Source organism: Meleagris gallopavo, chromosome 27 (genome assembly GCF_905368555.1).
Source record: "Meleagris gallopavo chromosome 27, MGAL_WU_HG_1.1, whole genome shotgun sequence".
Lineage (NCBI taxonomy): Eukaryota > Metazoa > Chordata > Aves > Galliformes > Phasianidae > Meleagris > Meleagris gallopavo.
Window position 1 is genome coordinate 339,148 of NC_139430.1, and position 25,535 is coordinate 364,682.

Sequence of the window (25,535 nt, forward strand, 5' to 3'; positions counted from 1 at the left end):
GGATGAGAGCAAAACTTGGGGTTGGTTCCCACAGGGGCAGCCCCAGCCCCCCCCCCCCGGGCTATTGCCCAAGGTGCCGGCTGACGCGGGTTTGCGCAACCCCCCCTCAAGTAGGGAAAAACCCAGACAACACAGCGGGGGGAGCACAGGCGTCAGGGGGGGGAACCTGTGCGTCTTGGGGGGAGGGGGAAGGAGTCTGGTGTCTGGGGAGGGGGGTGCAGAAATACGGGGTAAATGGGGACCCAGGTGGGGTTAGGAAAGGGTGTTGGGGAGGAATTGGTGTTCAGGTGGGGGGAAGCATTGGGTGTAAATAGGTACCAACATGGGGAGGACACAGTTGTGGGGGGAGGAGGGGGGGGGTCCTATTTCCAACACTTGCAGGTACTCTTGGCAGCAGAAAGGGTCTGGAGAGAGTGCTTTGTTCCCAGCAGAGGCACAGCCAAGCACCATTTCCCAGCACTTTAATGAGTGCGTGATGGAGGGGTGGGGGGGGGGAAACAGAGAGGATACAGGGTGTGTGCATTGGGGGGAGGGTCAGAAGAGTTCCTCAGCGTTGGGGACACGGGCGTCCCGCAGCTCCCGCAGCCGCTGCAGCACCTGGCCCAGGCTGTGCTCCCCCAGCTGCCGGTTGTCCCGCGTGCGGACGCTGACGGTGCCGTGTTCCTGTTCCCTGCGGCCGACCACTGTGGGGGGACAGCGTGGTTTGGGGGTTGGGGGGGGGAGAAAAGGTTGGGTTTGGGGGAGAATAGGCCGGTTTGAGGGGGAGAACAGTCTGGTTTTGGTGGGGGGAGAACAGGCTTGCAAGGAAAACTTTGGTTTCGGGAGAAATGGGTTGGTTTGATGGAAAATAAGGTTGTTTTGGGGGGAGCAGCCCTGCGTGGCACCCAAACATGTGGGTGCAGCCGTGTGCTGTGCACACCCACACCCCCCTGTGCACACACACACACCCAGTCTATGCACACCCACGCCCACGCTGTGCACACCCACACCTGTGCTGCACCTATGCACCCTCGTGTGGGCACACTCAGACTGTGAATCACACACTCTCATGGGAACCCCCCCAGGGCGTCCACACCCACCCATGTCCCCCCATTATGTGTGCACACCCACACGTGTTCCCAAGCACACCCACGGCAGCCCCCAGGTGTTCATTTGCAGCCCTACGTGCACGGTCCCGAGCAGCACCCCTCAGGCAGTGGGTCCCTGGTGGGGTTTCAAAGGATTCCCAGGGGATCCCAGAGGGTTCCCAGGGAGGCTCTGCGGGTGTTCCCAGCCACTTCCTGATGCTCTCACCCCACAAATCCCAGTTCCCGTCGGGATGCGGATGCGGAGGTGGGCAGGCAGCCGGGAACCACTGACTCAGTGCTGCCACTCCCATGCCCGGGGGGGACACATAGCTGGGGGGGGACTGGGGTTGACAAGGAGCCTGGGGATGACCCTTTCCCCCTTACCCAGCTGGAAGTTGTAGTGGGTGAGCTGTGCCCGGCGGATCTTCCTGCCCAGTGTGGCACCTGCATCGGCATCCAGGTCGGCCATCACGCCGTCCCGCCGCAGCATGGCATGGACCTGCCAACATCAGGTCAGCAGGGACATGGGGGACAAAAGGGGACACGCAGGGCCATTGGGGACACACTCACCTCACGAGCATAGCCCTCAGTGTCAGGTGCCTGCGGGATCACCATCGCCTGCAGTGGGGAGAGCCAGAGCGGCCTGCAGGGAGGCAGCTGGGGGTAAGAGAGGGAAGGGGTTTGGGGTGTCCCTGGGTTTGGGGTCTCCTGGAGACGGGGCTATGTGGGACTGGGGTGCACCCAGGACTGAGGGTGCTCAAAGAATTGGAGATGCTTTGTGGGATGCTCCTGGAAATGAAAGGGGGTTGCGTGGGGATACAGAGGTACCCCTGTGAATTGAGGGTATCTGGGGACGGGGGTGCCCTCAGGATGTCCCCAAGGACTGGGGGTGCTTTGGTCCCTCACCATTTGCCGCCGCAGCTCTCGGCCATCACAGCCACCATGCGCTCAACGGAGCCCAGCACCGCGCGGTGGATCAGCACCGGCCGCGCCGTGCCTCCAGCTGCACTGTGGGGGCACAGTGTGGGGAGCTGTTGGCAGGCACTGCACCTCCCAGCACGGCCCATCTCTCAATCCCCCAGTCCTACATACGGCCCCAATCTTGCCCCTGCCCCCTTGAACCCCCCTAGCCCCAATCTTTCCAATGACCCCAACTCTATGCCCTCTAGGTTTCTATTCCTGTCCCTTGGTCCCTGATCCTATCTCCACCCACCATCCCATCCCCATCCCTTCCCTGCTTCCTCAATCTTTAAACCCGCTCCCCTTCCCCTACCTGGCATACTCCAGCCCAAACCTCTCGGGCATCTGGAAATCCAGCTGAATGGTGCCACACTGGTGATGCCTCCCCAGCGCATCCTGGATCCGGATATCGATCTGCAAAAAAGGAAGGCAGCAGGGGTAGCTCTTCCCACCCTGACATACAGGACACAACAGCCCCAGAGGGACAGGAATAATGGGTCTTTAGGGACTCCCCCCACTCCCCTGCAATGTGATGCAAAACCAAACTCACCTTGGGGCCGTAAAAAGCACCGTCACCCTGACTCAGCTCCCAGGGCTCTCCAAAATCTTGAAGGCTCTTCTCCAATTGCTGCAAGAGCAAACGGGAAGGGGGAGGGGACATGATGTGATGCTCTGGATGCGATGCATAGATGTGATGCTTGGAGGTGGAGGGGCAAAACCGGGACAGGGTGTGTTGCAAAGGAAAGACACGTGGGATGTGATGTGCAGGAGATGCAATGCCAACACCGTCCCACCTGCTCAGCACGGTCCCAGGTTGCAGCATCCCCCAGGAAGCCATCGGGGCGCGTGGCCAGAGCCATTTGGAAGGAGAAGCCCAGCGTGGCGTAGACGGAACGCACAAAGTCCAGGCAGGCACCGATCTCTGCCTCCAGCTGTGGGACAACGCTGTGAGCAGGGAAACGGGGGACACAGAAGGGACACAGAGGGGACACAGAGGGGACACCCACCTGCTCCAGTGCACAGAAGATGTGTGCATCGTCCTGCTGGAAGCGCCTCACACGTGTCAGGCCGGTCAGGGAGCCGGGGGGCTCATTGCGATGCAGCACCCCAAAGTCAGCCAGGCGCAGCGGCAGCTCCCGCCACGATCGTGGCCGGTGGGCGAACATGAGGCTGCCAAAAGACGGACAGATGGATGGACGTCAGCACTGCTGAGCCCCCCATCACCCCCCATCAGTGTGCTCAGCTCACCAGTGGGCCGGGCAGTTCATGGGTTTGAGTGAGAGTGTCTCGGTGCCGGCGGTGAAGGAGAACATGTGGGCGCTGTAGTGCTGCCAGTGCCCCGAGAGCTCCCAGAGGCGTGGGCTGAAGATGTTGGGGGTCACCACCTCACTGAAGCCCCTCGCCTGGTACTCGCTCTGTGGGGATGGGGACATCAGCCTATCCCCAGGGAGCTGCGTGCACCCCACGGTGGGGTCTGAGGGGCAATGGGGCACAGCACTGTCCCCAGAAGTTTGCAGAGGAGGGTGACAACACTGGAGCAGCTCAAGGGGCTTTGGGGCCATACCCTGATGAAGTCAATGAGGGTGTTGTAAATGTGGGCACCACGGGGCAGGAAGAAACAGCTGCCAGGGCTGAGTGCGTGGAAGAAGAACAGTTCCTGTTCCTGTGAAGTGGGACACGTCACTGCAGAGGCCATTAGTAGTCGATTCCCAAGAATTGTCCTACGCAGGACTCACCTTCCCGATGCGACGATGGTCACGAAGTGCAGCTGCATCCTGAGCCTGCTGCCAGGCCTCCAGCTCCTGTGTGCTGGGGAAGGCGATGGCAGCGATGCGCTGCAATGAGAGGCGGCCTGAGGGACCCTGCCAGAATGCAGCTGAGCTCTGCAGGAGGGACAGACGGGGTTACGGGATGCCCACATCCCCTCAGCCCGCATTCCCTGTGCTGCACCTACTGTCAGGATGCGCAGTGCCCCGATCAGCCCTGTGTGAGGGAGGAGGGGACCGCGGCACAGCTGGAGCAGTGGGCCACACCTGCAGGGATGGATATGGGGGGGCTGAGTCACCATTCTGCCTCACACAGCCCACGCTGGGGCCACTGCGCTCACCTATAAACCGTGGCCATTGGGGATGTCACCTCCTCCTCAATTCGCTGCAGCTGGAAGCTGTTGTGCTGTGAGGAGTGAGGCAGGTGACGATGACATGGGTGACATCAGCCTAAGTGACACCAGCACAGGTGACACCAGCGATGGTCCAACTGGGAGGGTGCCACTGCCCTCAGGGAGGGGACAACCAAAGTCTCACCTTGAAGAGCTCCAGCAGCTCCTCACGGGTGGCCTCAAGGCGCTCAAAGGGGTGCTGGGAATGGGCGAAGGCCATGCAGGCATCCTCCAGCACTGGCAGCTCACTGCGCTGCACCGTCCTGCAGGTGCAGGGACATGCTGGGGATGTGGGCGAGGGGCTCCATGGGGCAGCGTCCCCATAGCCCTGTACCTGTCACCCATGTGGGCGTCGCAGAAGAAGCCATCCTCAGTGGCAACCGTACTGGAGATCGTGGCTCCATAGAACTGCTCCACTGCTGCTCCCAGGATGAAGGCGCTGGACTGCCAGAAAGCCTGAGGACACAGAAGACGTGGGGACACAGCAGAGGTGGGGGGGACACAAAAAGCATAGAAGACACTGGGGAAACGTGGGACCATAGCAGGACAGGGGACACCTTGGATCTGAAGGACACTTAGAGGACAACAGGGGGGCACTGGGAATACAGGAGACATGGTTGACATCAGAAATACGGGGGATAGAGGATGTCTGGGATGGCGGGGGGGAGTGGGGACGTGGGGCTGTAGGGGACACTGGGGCCGTGGCGCTCAGGGACACGGACTGGTGAGCACGGTGGGGATTGGCTGCAGTTGGACCCGAAGGTCTTTTCCAGCCTCATTGATTCAATGACACGAGGAGCACGGAGGGGCACTGGGGGGGCAAACGGAGACGTGGGGACACGCGGAGCACAGGGCGCAGTGAGACTCACAGCGCGGCCCTCCGGCGCGGAGAAGTCGAGCAGCTCCAACTCCGCATCGCTCTCCAGGGGCCGCTTCAGGTCCCGCAGCTCCCCGTTCACCCGGGCCACCACCGCCGAGCGGCGCCTGCGGGGACAGCGCGGGGACAGCGCGGGGTGCCGGGAGCCGGCGGGGGAGGGGGGGGGGCCGGGCCGTACCCCAACTGCTCGGCCACGTGGAGCGGGGTGCTGCGCAGCGCCCGGCCGGGAAGGAAGCGGCCTCCGGGCAGCGAGATGCGGATCGGGGTCCCTTCTGCGGGGCCGATTCCGCGTCCGCTTCCACGGCCGTTCCCGTCCCGCTGCTCGCGGTCCGCTTTCAGCCGCTCGAAGAGCCGCAGCCGTTCGGCGAAGTGGGGCTGAAGGCGGAGAAAAGGGGTCAAGGGGTGCGGACCCCAAAATAGCGAGGAGGGGGTTGCGGTGGGGAGGGGAGAGGGAGGGGGGCTCAGCGCACCCGGTACCGCCGCTGCCACCCCCCCAGCAGCAGCAGCCGCCGCCCCCCGCGCAGCGCCGCGGGCATCGCGGGGTCGGAACCGCCCCTTCCGGCACCGGGCGGACGCTGCGGTCCTTCCCGGGGCGGAGCTCCGCGATTGTGGCCTCGGGGGTGACGGGATCCGCCCCTCCGACCTCAAATCGCCCCCCAAAAGCTTTCGGGAGGCTGCTGAACCCCCCCGCTTTTGGTTCCCCAAAGCGCCGCCATTTTGTCCTCCTGCGGTCTGCGCCCCCCCAGCGCTGCGGACCCCCGCGTGCCGCCATCTTGTGTGCCCACAGCCGCTCTGAACATCATCTGAAAAGCCCCGAATCCCCCTCAGCGCCGTCACTTTGTGCCCCAGAAATCGGCCCCACGCAACGTCCCACCCAAACGCTTCAGACCCCGCCGTCGCCATTTTGTGCTCCTGAGGGCTGCTCTCCTGGATCAATGTCCCAAATGGCCCCAAAATGCAGCCATGGGGTGCTCCTACAGCTGCCCCCCACAGAACGCCCCGAATATCGGAACGCTGCCGTTCTGTGGTCCTATGTCCACAAAAACGACCCCAACGCTGTGGGTCTCAATGTTGCCATTTTGTCCTCCTGTGGTCTGAGCCCCACAGCGCTGCGGACCCCCACATGCCGCCATTTTGTGCTCCCACAGCGGCTCCTAGCATCGTGCAAAATGCCCCAAATCCCCTCAGTGCCATCGTTTTACACTCCTGCAGTCACCCACCCCACAAAACACCCCAAATATTGAAATTGCCGTTCTGCGATCCTACAGATGGCCGCTCACAAAGACCACCCCAATGCTGTGGGCTCCAATGCCGCCATTTTGTGCTCCTTTGGCCGCTGCCCCACACGGACATCCCAAACCCTCCGGGCCCCACAACGCCGCCACAATTTTGCTCTTCTGCCCCCCAACCTCTGCTTCACAACCCCACCAGCAGCACTGGGAGTCAACAATACCCCCATTGTAAGGATAGGGTCTTCACTTTCCCCATAAACATTGGGTTTTGCCATCCCCCAGGCTGACCCTGGGGCAGCAGCAATGTCCATGTCGGGCTTCAGACCCACATCGGGCTTCAGACCCACATCTCGGTGCCATTTGGTCCTTTGGAGCAGCCGTGCTCCATCTGCAGCCCTCAGATGGCGGTGCCAGAGTGCTGAAGCAACGTTCAGCTGAAGGAAAAGGAGCCAGAAGAGCACAAAGAAGGAAAAACTGGGGTCAGATGTAAACAAAACCCTGAGATGCTGATCGGGAGAAAGCATTGCTCCTTTCTGGGTGGGAGAGCAGCGCTGGTGGGGATGGAGAGCGGTGGGGCTGCTCTGGGAGGAGGAGGAGGAGGAGAGCAGCAGCTGCCAGGCCCCAGGGGTGCAGCCATAGCAGAAGGAGGGTTACAGAGAGGATGACACCAATCCAACGGGTGTTTTATTAATGGAGGAATACACGTTTCAGAACGCTCTGCAAGTTCCACCGCCGCTTCCTCCAACACGTGCTGCCCTCTCGCACCGACCCTGCGAGCGTCGCCCCGCCAAACCCGGCTCTGCTGAACAGGGAAAAGCAAACAGCCCTATTTACAGCGCTTTGGGAACAACAGCAGCTCGCCCTCCTGCAGCCTGGTTGTTCTGCAGGGTTAAAACGCACAAAAGCAAACATGAAAACCCCCATAATGCACATCATCCGGCAGGCGGTGGTGAGCACTGAGAGCTGCCTGGCGTCCGTGTGTCCATCCGTGTGTCCGTCCATCCACCTGTGCGTCCATCCATGTGTCCACATTCCCCTCCGGCTCCACTTTGGGAACCACGAGACACGCTTTATTTATCATTACTCTATGTAAAAAATAGGTGTTTTATTTTTCTTTTGCTTTCCTCATCAGGTGAAATACAAAAAGTATCGCTGAGGATTGAAATCACAAACACAGGGAGAAAGGAAAAAAAAAAAACAAAACAACACCCCCAAAATGCCTTCATGTCTCCAAATCACTGCGTGGGTTTTACTGTGCACAGTGGTGCCATCGTTAATGCAGTTTTAAAGCAACAGCACAGAGCAACGTGAGAAACCAGACAAAGAACCACGCAGCTTCCACTGTTAAAATACCTCATTTCTTTTGGCTTTTCTTTACAGGATGGTTTCCCTCCTCACGAGTCCTCGTGTTCCTCCCAGCCTCAGCGCCACGGGGATACCAGCAGCAGTCAATCTCCTATGTTGGATGTGGAAATCATTGCTTGGAACAAAAGCAGCAGCAAAGTCATTCACATTGTTGTATCCAGGGGGAAAGGTGGGTTGGGTGAGCGCTCAAGGGATGCGATGGGGCTCCACGCTTCAAAATGAGCAAACCAAGCTCTGGGTTTCCCATCCAGACCCGCAGCCAAGGACATTCAGAGCTGTGATTCAGTGCTTCGAGGCACAGGGAAAGGACGATCAGCCCCGAGCTCCCCATGCTGAGCACCTCACAGCCACACACACCGCGTGGATGGAACCGAACACAGCCCCCAGCACACACAGCAAAGAAATGATCTGCCATTTTCTGGTTTTGTAATCTTTATGTAGATATTTAACCCTACACCCTTATCAAACATATATAATGAGTTCTACCAACTAAAAAAAAAAATATATATAATAATAAAATAAAATAATCAAGTAAAATTCCAACTTCATATAAAAGCCCCCTGCGTGCGGCCGCAGCGCCGTCCCCATGCCGTGTGCAGGAGGGGGGAGCTGACATCGCCCCATCGCTCTGCATGCAGGATCTCTCTTGTACAGTCTGTGAGTTTGTCAACAATCAAAGAGATGTCATTAAAAAGTGATTATATACACACATACAAAGTCAACAGTGTTCCCAGAACAAAATAAAATAAAATAAAAAACCCAAACAAACGACAGACAAATGGATTTTTCCCAAACGTGGTTAAGATCTACAGGAGGGCCCACGACGGAGCTGAGGACGCGGTGCTGGGGTGGGTGTAGGGGATGCATGCTGGCCCTGGTGCCGCACCACGCCGAATTCCCTGCTCTTTTGGGGGCAGAAAGCTGCAGGGAGCTGGGGAGCACGTGGGTCAGTTTGCAGCCGGACTGAGGTTCCTGGGGTGAGCGTGGCCTGGGGCAGCTTTGGGGCACGGCGTGGGGTGTTTCTGCAATGCCCAACGCTCCCAGCTGCCCCCCCAGGAAGGGACAGAGCTGCAGGCGCCGGGAGAAGGGGGAAAAGGTGGCTCGTCCCCAAGAAAGGCACAGGAAGGGTTGGTGTTTGTCACAGCACGAAGCGCTTGGACCCTTTATTCATCCCTCCCAGCAGCCGAGCTCCTGCCCCGACCTCTCCTCGTGTCTGACACGGGCTGAGGACTCGGGAGGCAAAGCAATTTGGTAATCAGCTAAAAGAACATCCCAACGTCGCGCATTTGATCTTTCTTTTTTTTGTTTTTTTTTTGTTTTTTTTTAAACTACTACTGGAAGTTTTATTACAACAGCAATACTTCTTTTCGTTAAAACATTTTCTCTAGTCTCGCACCAAGGGGGTGGCTTAGGAAATAAACAACCAAAAAATACAGAACATTTAATTTAGGAAAGTGTTATACGGGACTTTTTTTTGGAGGGGGGGAGGGGCTGGGGGGGCTGGAGGGGAGTCGAGGAGGGGGGAGAAAAAAATAAAAAGAAAAATCAAGTGAAAGCGCTACTCCACTGCTCCTACAACGTCCCAATACCTTCGCTCAAGAGATCGGCGTCTGCTTCAGTACCTGGGGGGGAAGAAGGGGCGTTTTGGTGCAAAGAAAGGGGAACCCCTTCCAAAAGTCGGCCGCGGCCTCTTCAGGCTGTGAAAGGGGTCTCTGTTCATGAAGGGCTCCCGGGGCCTGAACTCTGCCCGCGGGGTTCTGACCATCATCCCGCCGCGGTTCGCACCGTCTCTGTGAGCGATGGGGGTGACGCTGCGGGTCGGCCCCAGCTGCTCCCTGCCCAGGGAGGCCATGCCCACCCCTTCGCGGACACGGCCCAGGGGCGCGCCGCCGTGGTCCCGCTGGGGCTGGGTTGGCTCCCTGGGTCCCGCGTGCACACTGAAATGCTCTTTCATCGTCCCTTGGTGAACGGTACCGTGCTGCTCCTTAGGGAAGGCGCCGCCGCCGTGCTCCACGGCGAGGGGGGGAGCGGGGAAGGGCACGCCGCCGTGCTCCCCGGCTGGCGGTGGCTGCGATGGGAAGGGGACGCCGGCGTGCTCCCCAGGGACGGGGGGTGGTGGGGGTGTGGGGAAGGGGACCCCGGTGTGCTCCACGGAGGGAGGTGGGGGCACGCCGTGGGGCAGCGAGAGAGGAGAGGAGGTTTCTTTCGAGAAGGGGTTGGCGTGATCCACGGGCGGCATGTGGGGAGGGACCGAGTGATCCCTCGGGAAGAGGCTGCCGTGATCCTTGGGTGGCGCGGCTGGGGGACCGGCGGGGGGACCGACCGGATCCCTTGGGAAAGGAGTCCCGTGCTCGATGGGAGGCGGCGCGATGGGAGGCGGCATGTGGTGGTCGAAAGCAGGGCTGAAGTTGTTTGTTCTGAAATTGTTGACGCTCTCCTGAAACGGCGGCACGCGCTCCTTGTACTGCGCCTGGAAGCCACCCATGCCTGGCAGCTCAGACGCACTCGAGGGCCCGTTGTCAAAGGCGCTCCCCGTGTTGCTTATCTCAAACCACCCTGACCTGCTCGCCTCTCGTCCGTGTCCTCTGCTTCCTTTCCCCAGCACCCGGATGGACTCCACCGTCTGGATGGGCTCCCCGGACATTCCCCTGCTCGATGCATTGTGGTAGCCCAGCGTCTCGATAGGGGCTCCTTTCTCCTCAGTGCTGTCAGGCAAATCCAAGCACGATGACGACACTCTGGTCTCTATGCGGTAGTGCTCCTCTTGCTGCTGCTGCTGCTGCTGCTGCTCTCCTTTAGAAGCACCAGCCTGGCTGTGGCTGACCCCTTCATTTGAACTGCTTTTAGGAATCTGGCTGAAATGCTTCTCCTCGGAGGGTTTACGAGAGGCATTTTTAAGCATGTTCTTGAATTCGATGGTGGATGTGGCAGAAATGGAAGAGCCCAGGGACTTGTCCACACCTGGTGCGGGCGGTCTGCCTGCGGGGCTGGGAAGAGTGCTCTGAGAAGAGAAAAGTGACCGGTGGGGAATCGAGTGGGGTGAGTCCGGGTACTGCTTCTGTGAGAGGCCAGAGTGCACCACGGGTTTGGGCAAGTTGTTATGATTGGAGTCTGGTGTGAAAAAAACGTCGTTCTTACTGGGCGACGGGGACCCATCCGAGGTGGAGTCGTTTCCCCTGAGGCTGTAGCTCCCGTACATCCCCGGAGACGTTGACAGCGTGTCGCAGCTCTCGCTCTGATCGAGAATAGACCTCATTGACTGAGGAAACGACGACTTCACACTAAAATCCTGCGATCTTTGACCATAGCTCGGCAGGACTGGCTGATACTCTGCACCTTCAGATAGTTTACTTGATTTCAAAATAGACTTGGCTGGCTTCTTCTCCAGGTTTAACATGGCAGACGGCGGTGGCCCGGAGTAATCGAAGTCACGGTAATCTTCATCTTCCTGAAAAGATGTGTCTGGATAAAACTTCTCCTGAGAGGAGTCCATTAAAGAGGAGGGTATTTCCATGCTGTCTGCAGACTGCTTGTACATTCCGGCCGGAGAATCTCTGCCGAGGCTGAAGGGCCGGTAAGTATGCACAGAATTGGAAAGTTCTTGGGGATATCCATCATCTCTGCTCTGAAGAGGTGACCTCGTGCTGCTGGGAGTAGAAGAACCGGGGCTCATGATTTTTGAGAGCAAAGAAATAGTGTCAACGTTACTGGAGGTCGGTTTGTCCATCATCTCATCCTGGGTGGGTGTCCCACTTCGCTCGTCGCGGACTGGTGTTCCATCCACGTTGTCCATGGAAGTGCTGGTAGGACCACGCTGAAAGTCAGAGGAGTGACTTTCTGGTGCGATGTTGGACCCTAAGCTGCTTAAAATTGGAATATTCAAGTTTAGACCACTGAAGCCAGGATTTCCCTTCAAGAAATTGTGAATCTTCATCTCCAGGCTTGGAGAAGGGGGCTCTGATTCCAGCTTCGCCTTTGAAATTTCAGAGGGTTGACTCATTGAAGTGTCTGTTGTTAAAAGGGAAGAAGGACTGGGAGGATGGGAACTGGAAAATCCCAGGGAATTGGTGGGTGGCTTAAAACCAGAACTTGAAAGCCCTGCGGTATGTCCAACAGGAGCCTTATTAACTGAAGTTGAGGAAACCTCAGCAGCTGATGAATTTGGAGAGTAACCAAAATTTTTGGATATGAAAGACTGAGTGTTGGAAGGAATATTTCTTCCCTTCAAGCAAGGAACAGTTGTGTTGGCTGGTGATGCTGAAGTGCTCTGTGATGCAGTTTCACTTGACTGAATGGTATTTCCAGCAACACTCTGAAGTAAAGACGACAAACCTGGAAAAGAGAATGCTGCGTTCAGATATTCAGGTATGAGGCAAGATAACTTCAACTACTGTCAAGGGAAAGATTTCTGTGTTTTCAATACAGATGTTCCTTAAAACTACTTCATGTTTTAGCCAGGAAAATGACTGGATTTTGTTGCTTTAATATTAATGTTAATACCCACAGAGGCACAAACCTTTGCCAGAGGTTTAAATTAACCTATTAGAATACACAACTGAATAGGTCAGGTAATAACTCGTCCTGGCTTTGTGGCTCAGAGGCACACATGCTGCAGGACTGACCACTGTTGCAGAGGCAGCAATAGCACTTTCAAGAAGTTTTTCTGCTCTAATTTTAAAAAAAGCTCTCTCAGAAGCACAAAGAAACTACAAAGACCTCATTTGGTCTCCTGTCACGTTCAGCATTCTTCCATTAAGTGCTCTGGATAAATGCCCTTAGCTCATGTCAAAAATACAAAGATGTACACCAAGACAATAAAACTGCCTCACTGACCCTTGTTATCTAAAAAAGTCGCCTGCATTTGCCAAAAGTGGAATACATTCCAAATAAGTTTTTTCTCCCTTCATCTCTGCTGCAGGACTGCACAGCAGCACGTGTCAGTACTGACATTGCCATCCAGTGGACAGTCAGACATTCACTCAAAATTCACTCCAGTACCTTGCAGTGCTGGTGCAGTCTGAGTCTGGGTTTTGGAGAGAGCAGACAGAATACTTTCAGGAGTTATTTCCACTTTGGAGAGAATATTTGCTAAAGGATTGGAAGGAGCAGATGGAGTCCCCATGGCAGGAGTTTTCAGGCCGCTAGTAAGACTTGTGGGGCTTGTTGGGGTTCCTGGAGAAGGTCTTGATGCAGGACTGACACCTAGGATGGAAGCACACACCACTCACGTATGTTGATTTCTTAACAGGTGCTCTTTTGGCTCATGTTTTCCACACGCACAACTGCAACAGAGTTCCATGCACACAGAGAGGCTCACGAAGCCAACAATCGCGTTAGAGAAACTCAACCAGGCCTTTAAGTAACAACTAATTCACGTTTATTTCGCAACCACTTTCCTTTAATAAAAGATTACAAAACAAAACTCCATTATCAGCACCTCAAAGCCAAACACCTGTGCCAGTACCACTTCAGCACTCACCTGTGTTTTTCATTACTGAAGTTAAACTGCTAAGAATGGAGCTGATCTTTGCCAGGTCAACATTGGCGAGGTTGGGCAACGCAAGAGCTGGTGACGAAGAGATGGGAGCTGAGCTCACTGGTTTTGGAGCTGGAGGAGTTGGGGCAGGTGCTGTCACTGTCACTGAGGTCGTGGCTGTGGCAGTGGTACATGGCACCACTTTGGGGGTATTTTCAGTCTTCGCAGGTGCTGAAGTTGGAGCAGCTTGCTTTTCTTTCCTTTCTTCCACTGCATTGGGGAGAATGAGGGGGGGAAACGAGACCTGGGTTATCACTCTGTCTTTGAAGGATTACTCCAGGTACAGGGTTTTCAATGTGAGCCTTATTTAACCCCAGTTAGAGAACTCAAGTGATTCCAGTAGGATATGTTAAAAAAAGGCATTTTTGTGGTTAGCTTGGGAGATGGGATGGTCACAGTCAGACTGTGATTTCCCAGCTGGGGTGAGGACTGAAACCCAAGTGCTCCATCCAGAGTCCAGTCAGGGTTTTACACAAATGCTACGTCCCAAGGGAGGCCCAAGAAAGGCGTTCTGTCTGGATGTAATTCCCACACAATTACTCTGCTGCTCCCACAGAACATACCAATGATTTTAGACGTATCATCCTCCACATCAGAGAGCTCCATGTCCTCCACATCCCGATTATCTGTCACGGGCTCCGGAGATCCCGGCTTATGGCTTCCAACTGCTGGAGAATGAGAGTTATCCTCTTCCCCCATTCCCTGGAAGGGGGACTCAGAGCCCGTTGGAGATGGGGCATCCATACTTGGAGAAGGGACAGGAGACTCCTCCGGATCAGGAAGCGTTGCTTTCAGTTGATCCAGCTTTTTCTTCAGATTGCTCACTCTATTAGCAAATGTTTTATAAGCCTGAGACAGAAAGGACATTAGCATTTACTTAACAAGAATGCAACAAGCCTCAACATAACAAGAGTAGAACACATCCTTAGAAAATCATCTTAGTTCTCAATTATCTGCACCCTGCACTGAATACACCACAGTCAGAACTTGGGTCTTCAGTCTGACTGGCAGAGCAAGGACCAAACTTTCATAGAAACCATTTTCTAACAGATCCTCTCAGTTTGCTCATCTGTTTCTTGCACTGATTACACCTAGTATGGCTTCCAGAATTTAGGATTTCTCAGAAAAAGTGCAATTCTCTCCACATTTAAAAATGCAGAAGTGCTACAGAACTTCAGCAAGGAAGTAACTCAGCTTCTGACCCATTAATTTTTATATTTTATTCCTTTTCACGAACAGATGATGCATTTTCCAGCCTCTACCATGCCTAGCAGAACAAACAAACATCAGTCCGCCCGAAGAAGATGAAGGAAACTCCTACTTACGTTTGCTACCACCTTGACTTCCTTATACTGTGCTTCATAAAATATCCCAGCATTCTCCAGGGCTTCAGTTAGAGAGGGGCCATTTTTCACTTGCTTGTCTAAGCCGTTCACAAACTCTTCCAGCTTTGAGCTTGCTTCTTCAAACTCCTTGGAGAACTTCTTTCCGCCTGTTTTGTCTAGAAGGAGATGAACACCACGTGAGTAACCTGTCACCCACCAACCAGCGTTTAAGGTGGACTGAACAGGTCAAGAATGCATGCTCTAAGGACATGAGGGCATCTGTGAATGGTACACACTGGAGTCTCACTGTTTATGCCTGTATCAGCTAGTTTCTAAACACAGTTTCAAATTAAGTATTTTAGGCACCAGTTTTCTGGTTCTTAACTGCCCAGAATCCAATTTCTGGTTTAAGGCTCAACAAAAATGGTGAGTTCCCAGGACTGTTAAGGGTACATTATATCAGTTTTTATACATTAGACTGCCTTTACCTTTTAAGCATTTAAGTGTTTCAGTGCTGCACACATCCACTCTCATGGTGGAAAGCTGCTTCTCTTTCAGTTCTATCTGGTCTTCTGAGCGCTTATATAATAGCAGTTCATCAATGAGAGATTGTGGCTGAAAGATCAAGTAAGAAAAGCATCCTCATCACATTCTGCAGAAGAGAAACCCCGCTTTGCAAAGCAACCACCACAGACCAAACACTGCAATTGTTGACAATTAAAAGCAGGGATGGACCTTTTCTATTTTTATTTTTGAATAAATCATTGCCTTTGTTAGTCAGCTTGCTTTTCAGTCATATATCTCACACGTTCTGGGCACCCAGTTAAGATAAATGTATTGCCAAAAACTCCTCAGCCACCCTAAGCTGCATCTCACCGAGGTGATCTGCCTTGGTGATCGGTTCCTCAGTCTGTGCAGCCAGCTCTTCCAAGTGCAGCATTTGGATTTCACACTGCTCCTGAGAAGCTGAACTGTTGCACCAGGTTGTTCCAAAGGAAAATCACTACTTCTGCAGGGAGTCTCCATGCAGCTCACAATGCTTTCCAGCTGCCCCACTGTCCATAACAGTTCACAGAAGGGGTCACAGCTCTAATAGAAATTGCAACTGAGACATCTAGCAGCCACTATACACCAAGGAACAAAAGGAGACTGAATAGTAGAGCTTCTGACCAAGCTTATGCTGCTGGTGGTTGTAAGCTACACAAAAGTTACAGTCTAAGGACAGAGGTTAGTGCAACAGAGCATTTCTACTAGCAAACTTACTCTGAATTCAGCAACGATCTTGGACTTCAAAGCAGCTTTTGGGTTTGCAGATGCTGCTGGAATAAAGAGAAAGTATAAAGAAACCAAGGAATGACATACTGATGCTAAGCAAAAGTCAAGAAAGGCAGCCCTAATTAAAGTATTTCAACATAACGAAGAACTCACAGGCTGTTGTTACTCATTGCAGCTCTCCCACCACACACATCCCTCAGTGCTCTAGCTTTCCATTAGCTAGATTGTCTTTGACTGAGGCCAACAAATTATACCACTGCTTTATAGCTTTTGTGTGCTATAAAAGTTCACCTTTTTCAGCTCTGCAGTTGGTCTACACAAGGTTCGCCTGGCAGCCCCATTGGATGACAGTTTATACCTCTCTACAAAGGAAGGTAAAAGTGTTTCCTAAATGCCAGACACACAGCTCATTATTTCCTTGTGATGTGGTCCCTCTTTGTTACTTACAAAGTTTAGCCAAGTTCTCAACCTTAAAAACAAATTCCTACTCCTATTCTGATCACTCCCTTATGTTACTAATCCCTCAGCAGTGGTGAGGAGGGGTGGAATCCCACCATCAGGAGACACTAAATCCATTTGTTTCTGGACAAAACAGGAGAAACATCTGATAAGAAGTGAAATGACACAAATCCTTCATCCATGCTGAATTTACAGTGCACTTTTGTTTGGGAAAGCAGCTCCTGATGTTAGCCAAGTAATAAAAGCTTCCAAGCTCTTTTGTTAACCTTCTGATCTCAGCACTCAGACGCATGCTGCATCTTACACCTAACATCCCACCATCCTGCTTTATTGAGCATTCAAGGCTTTGGTGTATAGCAAGATCAATAAGATCGCTGTATTACAAACGCATTCTGATAATGTTGGATGGCAAAGTTCATTATCTGTACTGCCAGCTTCCAGTTCTCTTTTATCCTATCATCTACTTTGCTGTTGAAGATGTGTTCCTGAGCATGCAGGTAGTGTTCACCATGCCTTCCTGCTGCCAAAGTACAAGGTTCTGTCTGTCTTCTCTCCATCTCTGCATAGTCTAATGCCAGTTTCCAAGAGGTTTCACCTCTACTGTTCATAACCTCTGCTCTCAAAGACTTTTTTTTTTTCCATACTTCATTCCTTTAAAAAGTGGTTCTCTAGCAACAACTCCTTGGTGCTTTACACATTAGTCTGTAAGGAGCTTTACAAGCCTGGAAGGTGCATGCTGGCTCGTATTTTAGTCCAGGTACTCTGCCCATTTTGGGCTATAGCCTTTCTTCCTCAAGAAGGCAATTTTTATATTAGTTCAGAGAGTTCACATTGTTTCCTTACTTTGTGATTTCTTCCACGGCTTATTCGGTTGTTTGTTCAGAGTTTCTTTCAGCTGCTTCTGAGTTTTGAAAGTGGTACCTGGAAAACATTTCATTTTTTGCAGTCTGGCATTATGGGATTCCTTTAAGAATCTGGTTTTGGTGCCATATGGTTGTATGGTAGAAGAGTGAACAGAAATTTGTTTTAAAATACCTAGACCAAATTCCTTCGATGAGCTGCTGGATGCCCAAGAGAACCTAAGTTTACTCAGGGATACAGCAACTTGTGGGATGGTCTTCCATTTTTAAATCAAGTTTCTGTTTGCCCTTGCACTAAGACAGTTCAAAAATCACAGTCATAACCAAAATAAGAAGGAAAAACACAAGGCATCTGACAACAAAACTACACCACGTGTCTCCTTAGACAGGCTTGCAGGAAATGAGCATTCAACAGACATGTAATGCAAGTTGGAAAAACAGCCACAACACCTAATTTGCAAATGATCTGAAATAGGTTTGCTTTAAAATTACAGCAGCTAAGAGAGATTTCAGGACAAATGCATAAACTTCATTTCTCGACATGCAATGCTCAACTGAAGCCTTTTCGTGTGCCAAACTCTGAGCCCATGATATTGCATCTCTCCTGCAGTGACTACAACTGGCTTTTCAGAACCGAAGATGAGGATTTCCTGAAGCTCCTTTGGCTGTCAGTGAGGTAACCAAATGAAGCAGAAACACAGACTGGTTTCCTTCAAGTTAAGGACCTCAGTGCTGGCTAATTTCTGGCCCTAAGTGACCACACATGCTTATAGTCAGTGAGAGTGATTTCAGGTTTTAAGCAGAGTTCTCTTATTAAGTACTCAGGGACATACATGCAGCTTTGCTTGCAGCCTGTTCCCTACACAACAAACATTAACAGCAAAACCAACTTAATATTAATACTGAGAAAGAAAGGAACAAAGCCACCGTAGTTCCTCAGCCCACAGTGAGACTCAGCTCACATCTCAAAGGAAAAGCCAGAGCCTCAGCTCCTCTGCCAGGACATTTCAGCATTTCCAAGAGGACTTCGCACTCGTGATGACTTTACTATTAGCTGGAACAACCCCAGCTTGCATTGGAGGATTCAGAATTGTCTTTAGGAAGGTGCAGGAAACACATTCAGTGCTTCTCACAACCTCTCACTGTTTTTTTTTTTTGCCCCACACAAACGTGGGAAGTGCACACGTGCACAACAAATGCATTCTGTTCAGCCATCTCAGAAAACTTCTCACTGGACTCACCTATAAGTTCGTAAGTTAAGAAACGTGAAAGGCAAATCACTTACTCAGAGCTTCTTTTAGTGCCAAAATGGTCTCCTCAGGGTACACGTTTCTGTCCTCCCAGATTTTGAAGATTCTTTCTATAGATTTGGAAACCGACGGATCCCTAAAAAAGAGCACATTGGCTTTTATCTGCCACATAGACAGTAACTTCTCATGATTCTAAAATGAATAATAATATAAGCAATTGTACATCTAAATCAAGAAAAGAGCCTTCAGACAGTGGCTATCTGCCCAGATGAAGACTAATTCCCACTGCAAGGCATCTGAGTGAAATTCAAGCCACACATTGTTGTTAAGAAGAGTGAAGTAATGAACACAATATGAAATTTTGCTCCTGTTTCTGGAGGGTTTGAGATGTCTGCAGTGTGGAGGAGGAAAAGAAACATCACTTTTCTGAGATGTTAAACCTCACAGTTACTTACTTCACTAAAGAAGCTGCTTCAGGAAGCACTTCTGCAAACGTATCACGGAACACAATCGCGTTTTTTCTCTTGCAGTTCTGTATGACATCGTTGGCCAAGTAAAAGAGATTCAATCGATGAGGAAAGGCAGCTGAGGACAAAAAGAAGATTTAGGTCTGTTATCAGGTAGGAGAAGAGACGTCTGCAGCATTTCTGACATAAGGTAGGGGCCTGCTTTTGGGGTTTTGTTCAGCATTCCCATCGATGCTGTGTGCAACAGCAAGCTCAGAACAGTGATCAAAACTTGGGGGCTTGAGAGGGCGACTCAGAGCTCCCCATAACTCGGTGCCATTCCCTCGTAATGCCAGGCCTCCTTTCTGACTTGGGCTCAGAGAGACCACAAAGCACTGCTGGGCCTGTGCTGCTGCTGCCATGCCCTCCGTGCTACAGAAGGAACCTACGACCGGGCAGAGCAGCAGTGGCCCATCTGTGAGGTCAAACACACCACGGCACTATGTTCTGCAGAAGAACAGCAGTGAATGCTCTGAGCCCGAGTCCAACCCAGCCTCTCAAGCTCCAGCACTGCGCTGTTCGGCTTCTGATAACAACTCCAGAGTCATTTATCCATATTTTCTAAGAATAATCGTGTTTAAATCCACTCTCCCTTATTTTTCACAGCGCTGTAACACTCTATAACAGTCTCTACATCTTGCAGCTTTACCAGGGAGGCTTTTCCAGCCCCACAACTACCTCTGCTGTTGCCCCAACCCAGGACGTGGGGGGAGCGACATTTTCCACACCACTTCTCTGTCCCCTAAGGAAACCATGGACCCCATAGAAGTGCTCCCTCCTGGCCCCAGCCCCATCATTTCAATGCATCTGGCTCAAAGCAAGTCCTCAGCAGCACAAGAGTTCAACGTGCTGCATCTTCTCCGAAAAAGAGCTGCTCAAACAGCCCTTCCTGAAGCACAATTTAACACCAGCTCTCGTGCAGAGCACAAAGGACTCAGATCTGAGTCCCTTCTCCAAACAGCCTCCCCTGTTCCCGCTGTGCTGGCACCAGATTTGCTCCCTGAACCTCCTGTCACTGCATCCCCAGACGACAACAAACCTGCACTGCTGCTCTCACTTGAAACATCTACACCAAACTCCTCTTTTATCTTACTTATATCCAGTTCCAAATTCAGTTCTTCTATCAAATCTTCTCTTAAATGGAGCAGTAACAGCGCTTGTCGCTCAGTAAGCTGATCTACATGCCAATTAATTTAATTTCACTTAATTTAACTACATCACGTTAGGATTTAAATATAGGAACGGTGACAATATCCTGCTTTGCTGGAGCTCGTGGGAGCGTGGAGCAGACTTCCACCCTCCTTGGGTGTCCCTGTGGGCTGCACCCTGGCTGTGCTGCCCATCAGCACGTTTCTCTGACTGCTCTGCCTCTTCAGCACCTGGGCAATTTGGGGCAGAGGCAGCCTGATGCTGTGCTGAACCCCATCCTCATGAATGATTCCGGCCTCCTCCAGCAGTGAGGCTGTGTTCCCACTGCTCCCATCTCCAGGTTTCCAGCTGGGAAGCATTCAGGGCAGAGGAAAGTGATGCTCTCAGCACAACCCCTGACCTGCAACATGCAGCTTTTTACCACACAAAAACCCGAACCCACAACACAAGCCAACCAAAAAACCCACAGTGGTAACTCAGACTCCTGCTGGCCCTCTGCAACATCCAGCCCTTTCCAGCTCCAAGAAAGGAAGCCACACTTGCACTCACACCTCACATCACACCTGAGAAAACCTCTCATGCACACACTGTGTTTGTGTTTGGCAGCTGACAACAACATACTTGCACAATTTGATTGGAAACTGAACGATAAACAGAACGCATCTCTCCTCCTGTGTTCATCTCACACACACAGAGGTATCCATGGCCACCAGTGTATTTACTGCAAGCAGTGTACCTGCAGAAATATGGGCATAGCTCACTTTTAGCATATTGAATGCAGCTATTGCAATGGCCTTATTGTAGAGCAGACAGTCTCTGCTTGTGAATGACACAGCACATTCACACATGAAAAGCTGTGCCCCTGTGAAGTCCCCTCCATGCACCACTCACCCCAAATCACACACTGCTGGCAAAAGGGCCTCAACTGTGCCTAAGGAAACAGCACCAAACACGACGATTTGGGAGCGCTGGCACACAGCTGCCTGTCTGGTGCAGGGATCCAACAGTGCTGCTGCAGGTGCAGCCGTGTAGCTGAAGTACTGATGCTCCAGAACAAACTTTGATAGCAACAAACATGGAGAGCCCAAGGATTTGGTAACAGAAACGGTGATTCCCAGCTTTCATCTTAGAAGTGCTTACGAGGCAAAGTGGGGTTGTTTTGACAAACATTCTCAGCACACAGTGCTGCCCTCCCTGCTGAAATCCAACCACAGCTGCACACCCCCCATTTCTGAAACAATTCTGAGCAGCTATGGCTTCAATCACCTATCAGATAATCAATGCATCAAAGCAAAGTTTGCCCTGCGACATAATTAAAATGCAGCACCCCATTGCTATGTCAGCCTCTGGTCAATGGATGCTCTCACCTCACACGTTGCTCTCCAGCAGATCTCACTAACTTCACATCATAATTCAAGCAGGTGCTGCAGACACACCAAGATTTAAACAGTTCAATCCATGCACAGCCTTCAAACACAGCAAACTCAGAACCAGCTTTAAGACAAACATCACACACAGCTAACGCCTAGAATCATTAACTCCCCTGCTTGTGCTGAACCTCAGCATAATTAATGTTATCCCATCAGCATGGAGCTTTTTGTAACCAAACCACCCACGTGGCACAACACACAGAATCCACTCCCAGGTACAACCTAGCAGCACGCTGCAAACCTCTGCAGGAAAGCTGTGTGAAGGAAACAACGTTCCTTTGGCCCCAAGGTGCACTTTGTACAAGGCAATCCCAGCCACATCTGAGGGGTGAGCAGCTCCTCCTCCTCCTCTGTCACGCTTCAGGCTGCCTTGGCTCAAATGGGAAACAGCAGCAAAGGATGACTGACAACAGAGGTGCGTGCATCTCCTCCAGCTGCACTGCCAGCACCAGGGGCAGCTTGGAGCTAACATCCAACAGAGGTGTACCCACCACCACCGAGTTGTCTTCAGGAGCTCCTGGTGGCCAAAGGGCTGACCGAGATCCAGCAGTGTGTCCTGGTGGCCAGCAGAACCTTGGGGTGCACCTCCAAGAGGGTGGGCAGCGTGCTGAGGGAGGTGCTCATCCCCTCTGTTCTGCTCTGGGGAGGACACAGCTGCAGCACTGGGCCCAGCTCCTCAATTCTATGCAGACAGAGAACTGCAGAGATAGTGGGAGCCTGGAGCACCTTCCAGTAGGGAAAGGCTGAGAGCCCTGGGGCTGTTTGCCAGGGGAAGAAAAGGCTGAGAGGCATCTGATCAGTAGCTGAAGGATGGGGTCAGGAGGATGGGGTTGGGCTCTGTTTGGTGGTGCCCAGCGACAGGAAAAGGGCACAGGGCACAAACCAGAACGTGAGAAAGAACTGCTGCACATTTGAGTGGCAGAGCTTTGGCCCAAGCTGCCCAGAGAGTCTCTTTCTTTGGAGACCCACAGACCCACCTGGACACTTTCCTGAGCTACCTGCTGTAAGGAACCCACTTAGGAGGGGTGGAGTGGAAGAGCTCCAGAAGTCCCCTTCAACCCCTGTGGTTCTGGGATTCTTCCAAAGAACACAATAAGCTCTTGGCTCTTCAGTCACGTTACTGGAGAGGGCTGTGAGGTGCAAAGCAACCCTCACAAACACGGGGGATGCACCAGGGCAACCTCGGAATCGCTGGTGGAAAACCAAACCAAACAGAAGTCCTGGCTGGTACTGACAGCTCACAGCCAACAGGGGCTGGCAGGACAGAAGCAGAGCATCCATGGCTCCCAAAGAGAGAGCAACGTCTTCTGATGAACCTTGGAACAAGAAGAGGACTAATGAAGGCATTCAAATGAGTAGGAAGGGGCAGAGTCAAGGAATGTGCTTGAAAAGGGACTTTGGCAGCTCCCTGGAGTGGAGGAGTAAAGCAGAACCACCTCTGCCAGGAGTAAAAAGACAAATGCTGTGACCACAGCGAATGCAGGGCTCCAGAGATGAGCTCTGAAGAAGATAAACACACAACGTTGTGCCTTGTGTGAATTTATAGCACTGACAGCCAGAGCCCAGGCAAAGCTATTCCTTGGGAACAAACAGGTTCTTACATCACTCTTTAATCACTCAAAGCATTAGCAAGAAATAAGTGAACATTTCAGTAAGTTCAGTGTGATTTTTCTCCAATCAGATCAACATAAGACAAACTCCAGTGACCACTGGCAGACATCTGAGCTTGTGGCACATGGAATCACCCCATGGTTGGGTCAGAAGGGACCTCACAGCCCCCTGTGGGCTGGGTACCACACCAGCTCAGGCTGCTCAGGGCTCCATCCATGGCCTGGGGCACCTCCATGGATGTTCACCCACACTCCTCTGGGCAGCAGTGCCAGCACTGCAGTGCCTCTGGCTAAAGAATTTCCTATCATCTAATCTAAGTCTCTCCTTTTTTAATTTAAAGCCGTTCCCCCTTGTCCTATCAGACCACACACATAAGTTGGTTTACCTACTGTTTATAAGCTCCCTTTAGATATTGGAACGCCAGAATGAACTTTCTCTTCTCCTCGATGAACACCCTCAGCTCTCAGCCTCTCTCCATAGCAGAAGTTCTCCATCCTCTGGAGCATCCTTGTGGATTCTGGATCCCATGCACTGTTCAGCTGTACCTTTCAGGGCTGACAGCTGACAGACTGCCTGACTCACTACCAAGCATCACCAAAACAACCCTCAGAGCACATGCAGCACCTCCTCACCCCCCACCCCACACTAACTCAAGTCCTGCCAAAATGCACATGGGTCACCGAGCCACTGCAGCACAGCTTTACAAAAGGTTCAGCACAAAGCAGAGCAACACCACAGAACGACAATATTATCTCCATGCTACTACAGAGCTTACTTTAGCTCCTCCAACACACAAAACCTTCACACATCAGCAAGGCAGCAGCTCTAACTCAGCCTTGCTTAGACTTGGGAAAACAGCAACTTTTCCACTCTTGTGCTGTTGCTGGCATTCACCAAATCCGAGTTTTGGCACCCAACACGTTTCCTTCTTATTGATGTCAGGCTGTGTTTCCTGTGGAACAGGACGGTCACAATCCCCCACTCCACACCACTGAACACATCTTTCCTCCAACCTCTCAAAACGATGCGCTGTAACAACTCAAGCAAAGCACAAAGCACAATTCCAGAGGCCCAATAGCACCACAGCTTGGCTGCAACAACTCCATTTATTTATTCCAAAGCACAGAGCGGCGACACTAAGCTGAAAGCCTGCCCAGGAGCTGAAAGGCCTCTGGGAAATCACGCCTCGAAGCACGTCAGATCTGAGCGCTCCATGAAGTTGAGCTGGGCAGCTTTGGCTCAACACCAGCACCACCATCACAACTCTACTGCTGGGCTGCAGGCGCCGCGCTGAGCCCCAGAGCCAGCCCTGAGCTTTGGCAGCATACAGCCAAGGCTGCCATGAAGCTGCTCCTTTCCAAGCACACCGACGCGGACCACCCCAACAACGCAGCTGGAAAAGCTTTTGGAGCACAGAATACGAAACCCAATCTCAGTTTCCAAAGTGTCGGAGAGGAAAGGAGCCCCTCCAGCAACGGGAACCATTTCCCAGGAGCTGCCCTCAACCACCCGGGCAGCCCAGCACGGAGCCCCGGGCCCGGCTCCAGGCCGGCCGCGCACCGAACGCTGACAGAAGGACGGGAAGGGAAAGGGGCGGCCCGGCCCGATCGCCGCCCGCACTCACAGCGCCGCAGCCACTTCATCCAGTGGTAGACGATGGTGCTGTGGTGCCGTTTGTTCTCCAGACACCACGAGGAGAGGCCCTGGATGGACTCCATGGTGTTGGTCACCGCCTGCAGCTTCCTGTCGAGCGAGGCCTCCAGCGCTCCGGCCGAGGAGGACGCGGCCGAGGAGGAGGCCCTGCCGCCGCCTCCGCCGCCCGCCGCCATCTTCCTGCCCTGCTCTCCCAGGCGGGGCCGCGCGGACGGCGGCGGCGCTCACGGCCTTCACAGCCCCGCGGGGCCGCGGCCGCCGCCCGCCCTGACGGCTCCGCCGCGTCGCGCTGCGCCGGCCCCGGGGGGGGTGGGGAGGAGAAACAGAGCGGGGGGGGGCGGGTGTGGGGTGTGTGGAGAACGAGGCGACCCCACAGCGAGAGGCGGCCGCGTTCCGAGCTCGGTTCGGCGGCCGCAGGGGGCCGTCTCCGCTTCGCCCCCCCCGCCCCGGGCGGCGGATGAGGTGCGGTGGTGCCGCGGTCACTTGCCGGCCCCCTCCGCGCGCAGCGCCCGCCCCCCCGCCGCCATTTTGTGCCAGGCTCCCTCACACGGCCTCGGCGGCGCCCCCCCAAACACCGCCGCCTCTGCGCCGCGCATGCGCCGCCGCCCGCCCTCCCAGTCAATGCGCATGCGCCGCCCCGCCCCGCCGCCCTCCCTCCTCTTCGCGCCTGCGCTTTGCGCTGCACCCCCCTCCTTTCCCCTCAGCGATACGCTTTGCTCCCGGCCTGCCCCGCGGTGAAGATGGCGGCCGCCTGCACTTTGGCGGGGACGGGAGAGCGAGGCGGGCCCTGAAGTAACGGAGCCGTTCCGCCTGACCCAGCCC

At 53.3% G+C, this 25,535-nt stretch overlaps 2 protein-coding genes across 4 annotated transcripts; both read right to left on the bottom strand.

The window, feature by feature from the left end:
* Nucleotides 1-445: 445 nt before the first annotated feature.
* Nucleotides 446-5,677, bottom strand: TARS2 (threonyl-tRNA synthetase 2, mitochondrial). Of its 3 annotated transcripts, XM_085209704.1 has the most exons (18): nt 5,533-5,677; nt 5,241-5,437; nt 5,055-5,169; nt 4,520-4,641; nt 4,331-4,448; nt 4,135-4,199; nt 3,982-4,060; nt 3,764-3,910; nt 3,592-3,690; nt 3,276-3,442; nt 3,035-3,197; nt 2,822-2,959; nt 2,578-2,655; nt 2,341-2,441; nt 1,974-2,075; nt 1,638-1,710; nt 1,452-1,566; nt 446-683 (listed from the first exon to the last, which is right to left on the bottom strand). In XM_085209704.1, exons 1-18 carry the CDS (start codon nt 5,596-5,598, stop codon nt 535-537), a joined length of 2,094 nt encoding a protein of 697 aa, XP_085065830.1. In that variant the 5' UTR covers nt 5,599-5,677; the 3' UTR covers nt 446-534. The 3 variants fall into 3 exon arrangements, with proteins under 3 accessions (XP_085065830.1, XP_085065832.1, XP_085065831.1); XM_085209705.1 differs by lacking the exon at nt 446-683 and having other exon boundaries at nt 1,638-1,724; XM_085209706.1 differs by lacking the exons at nt 4,135-4,199; nt 5,533-5,677 and having other exon boundaries at nt 5,241-5,380.
* Nucleotides 5,678-8,073: 2,396 nt separating this feature from the next.
* Nucleotides 8,074-25,317, bottom strand: RPRD2 (regulation of nuclear pre-mRNA domain containing 2). The gene is given in 12 exon segments (XM_085209701.1): nt 8,074-9,358; nt 9,361-11,991; nt 12,658-12,861; nt 13,139-13,405; nt 13,759-14,044; nt 14,521-14,696; nt 15,009-15,135; nt 15,784-15,836; nt 17,098-17,175; nt 18,400-18,500; nt 18,820-18,949; nt 24,685-25,317. Coding segments are annotated over 12 exon segments (4,362 nt in total). The 5' UTR covers nt 24,890-25,317; the 3' UTR covers nt 8,074-9,254.
* Nucleotides 25,318-25,535: the final 218 nt, after the last annotated feature.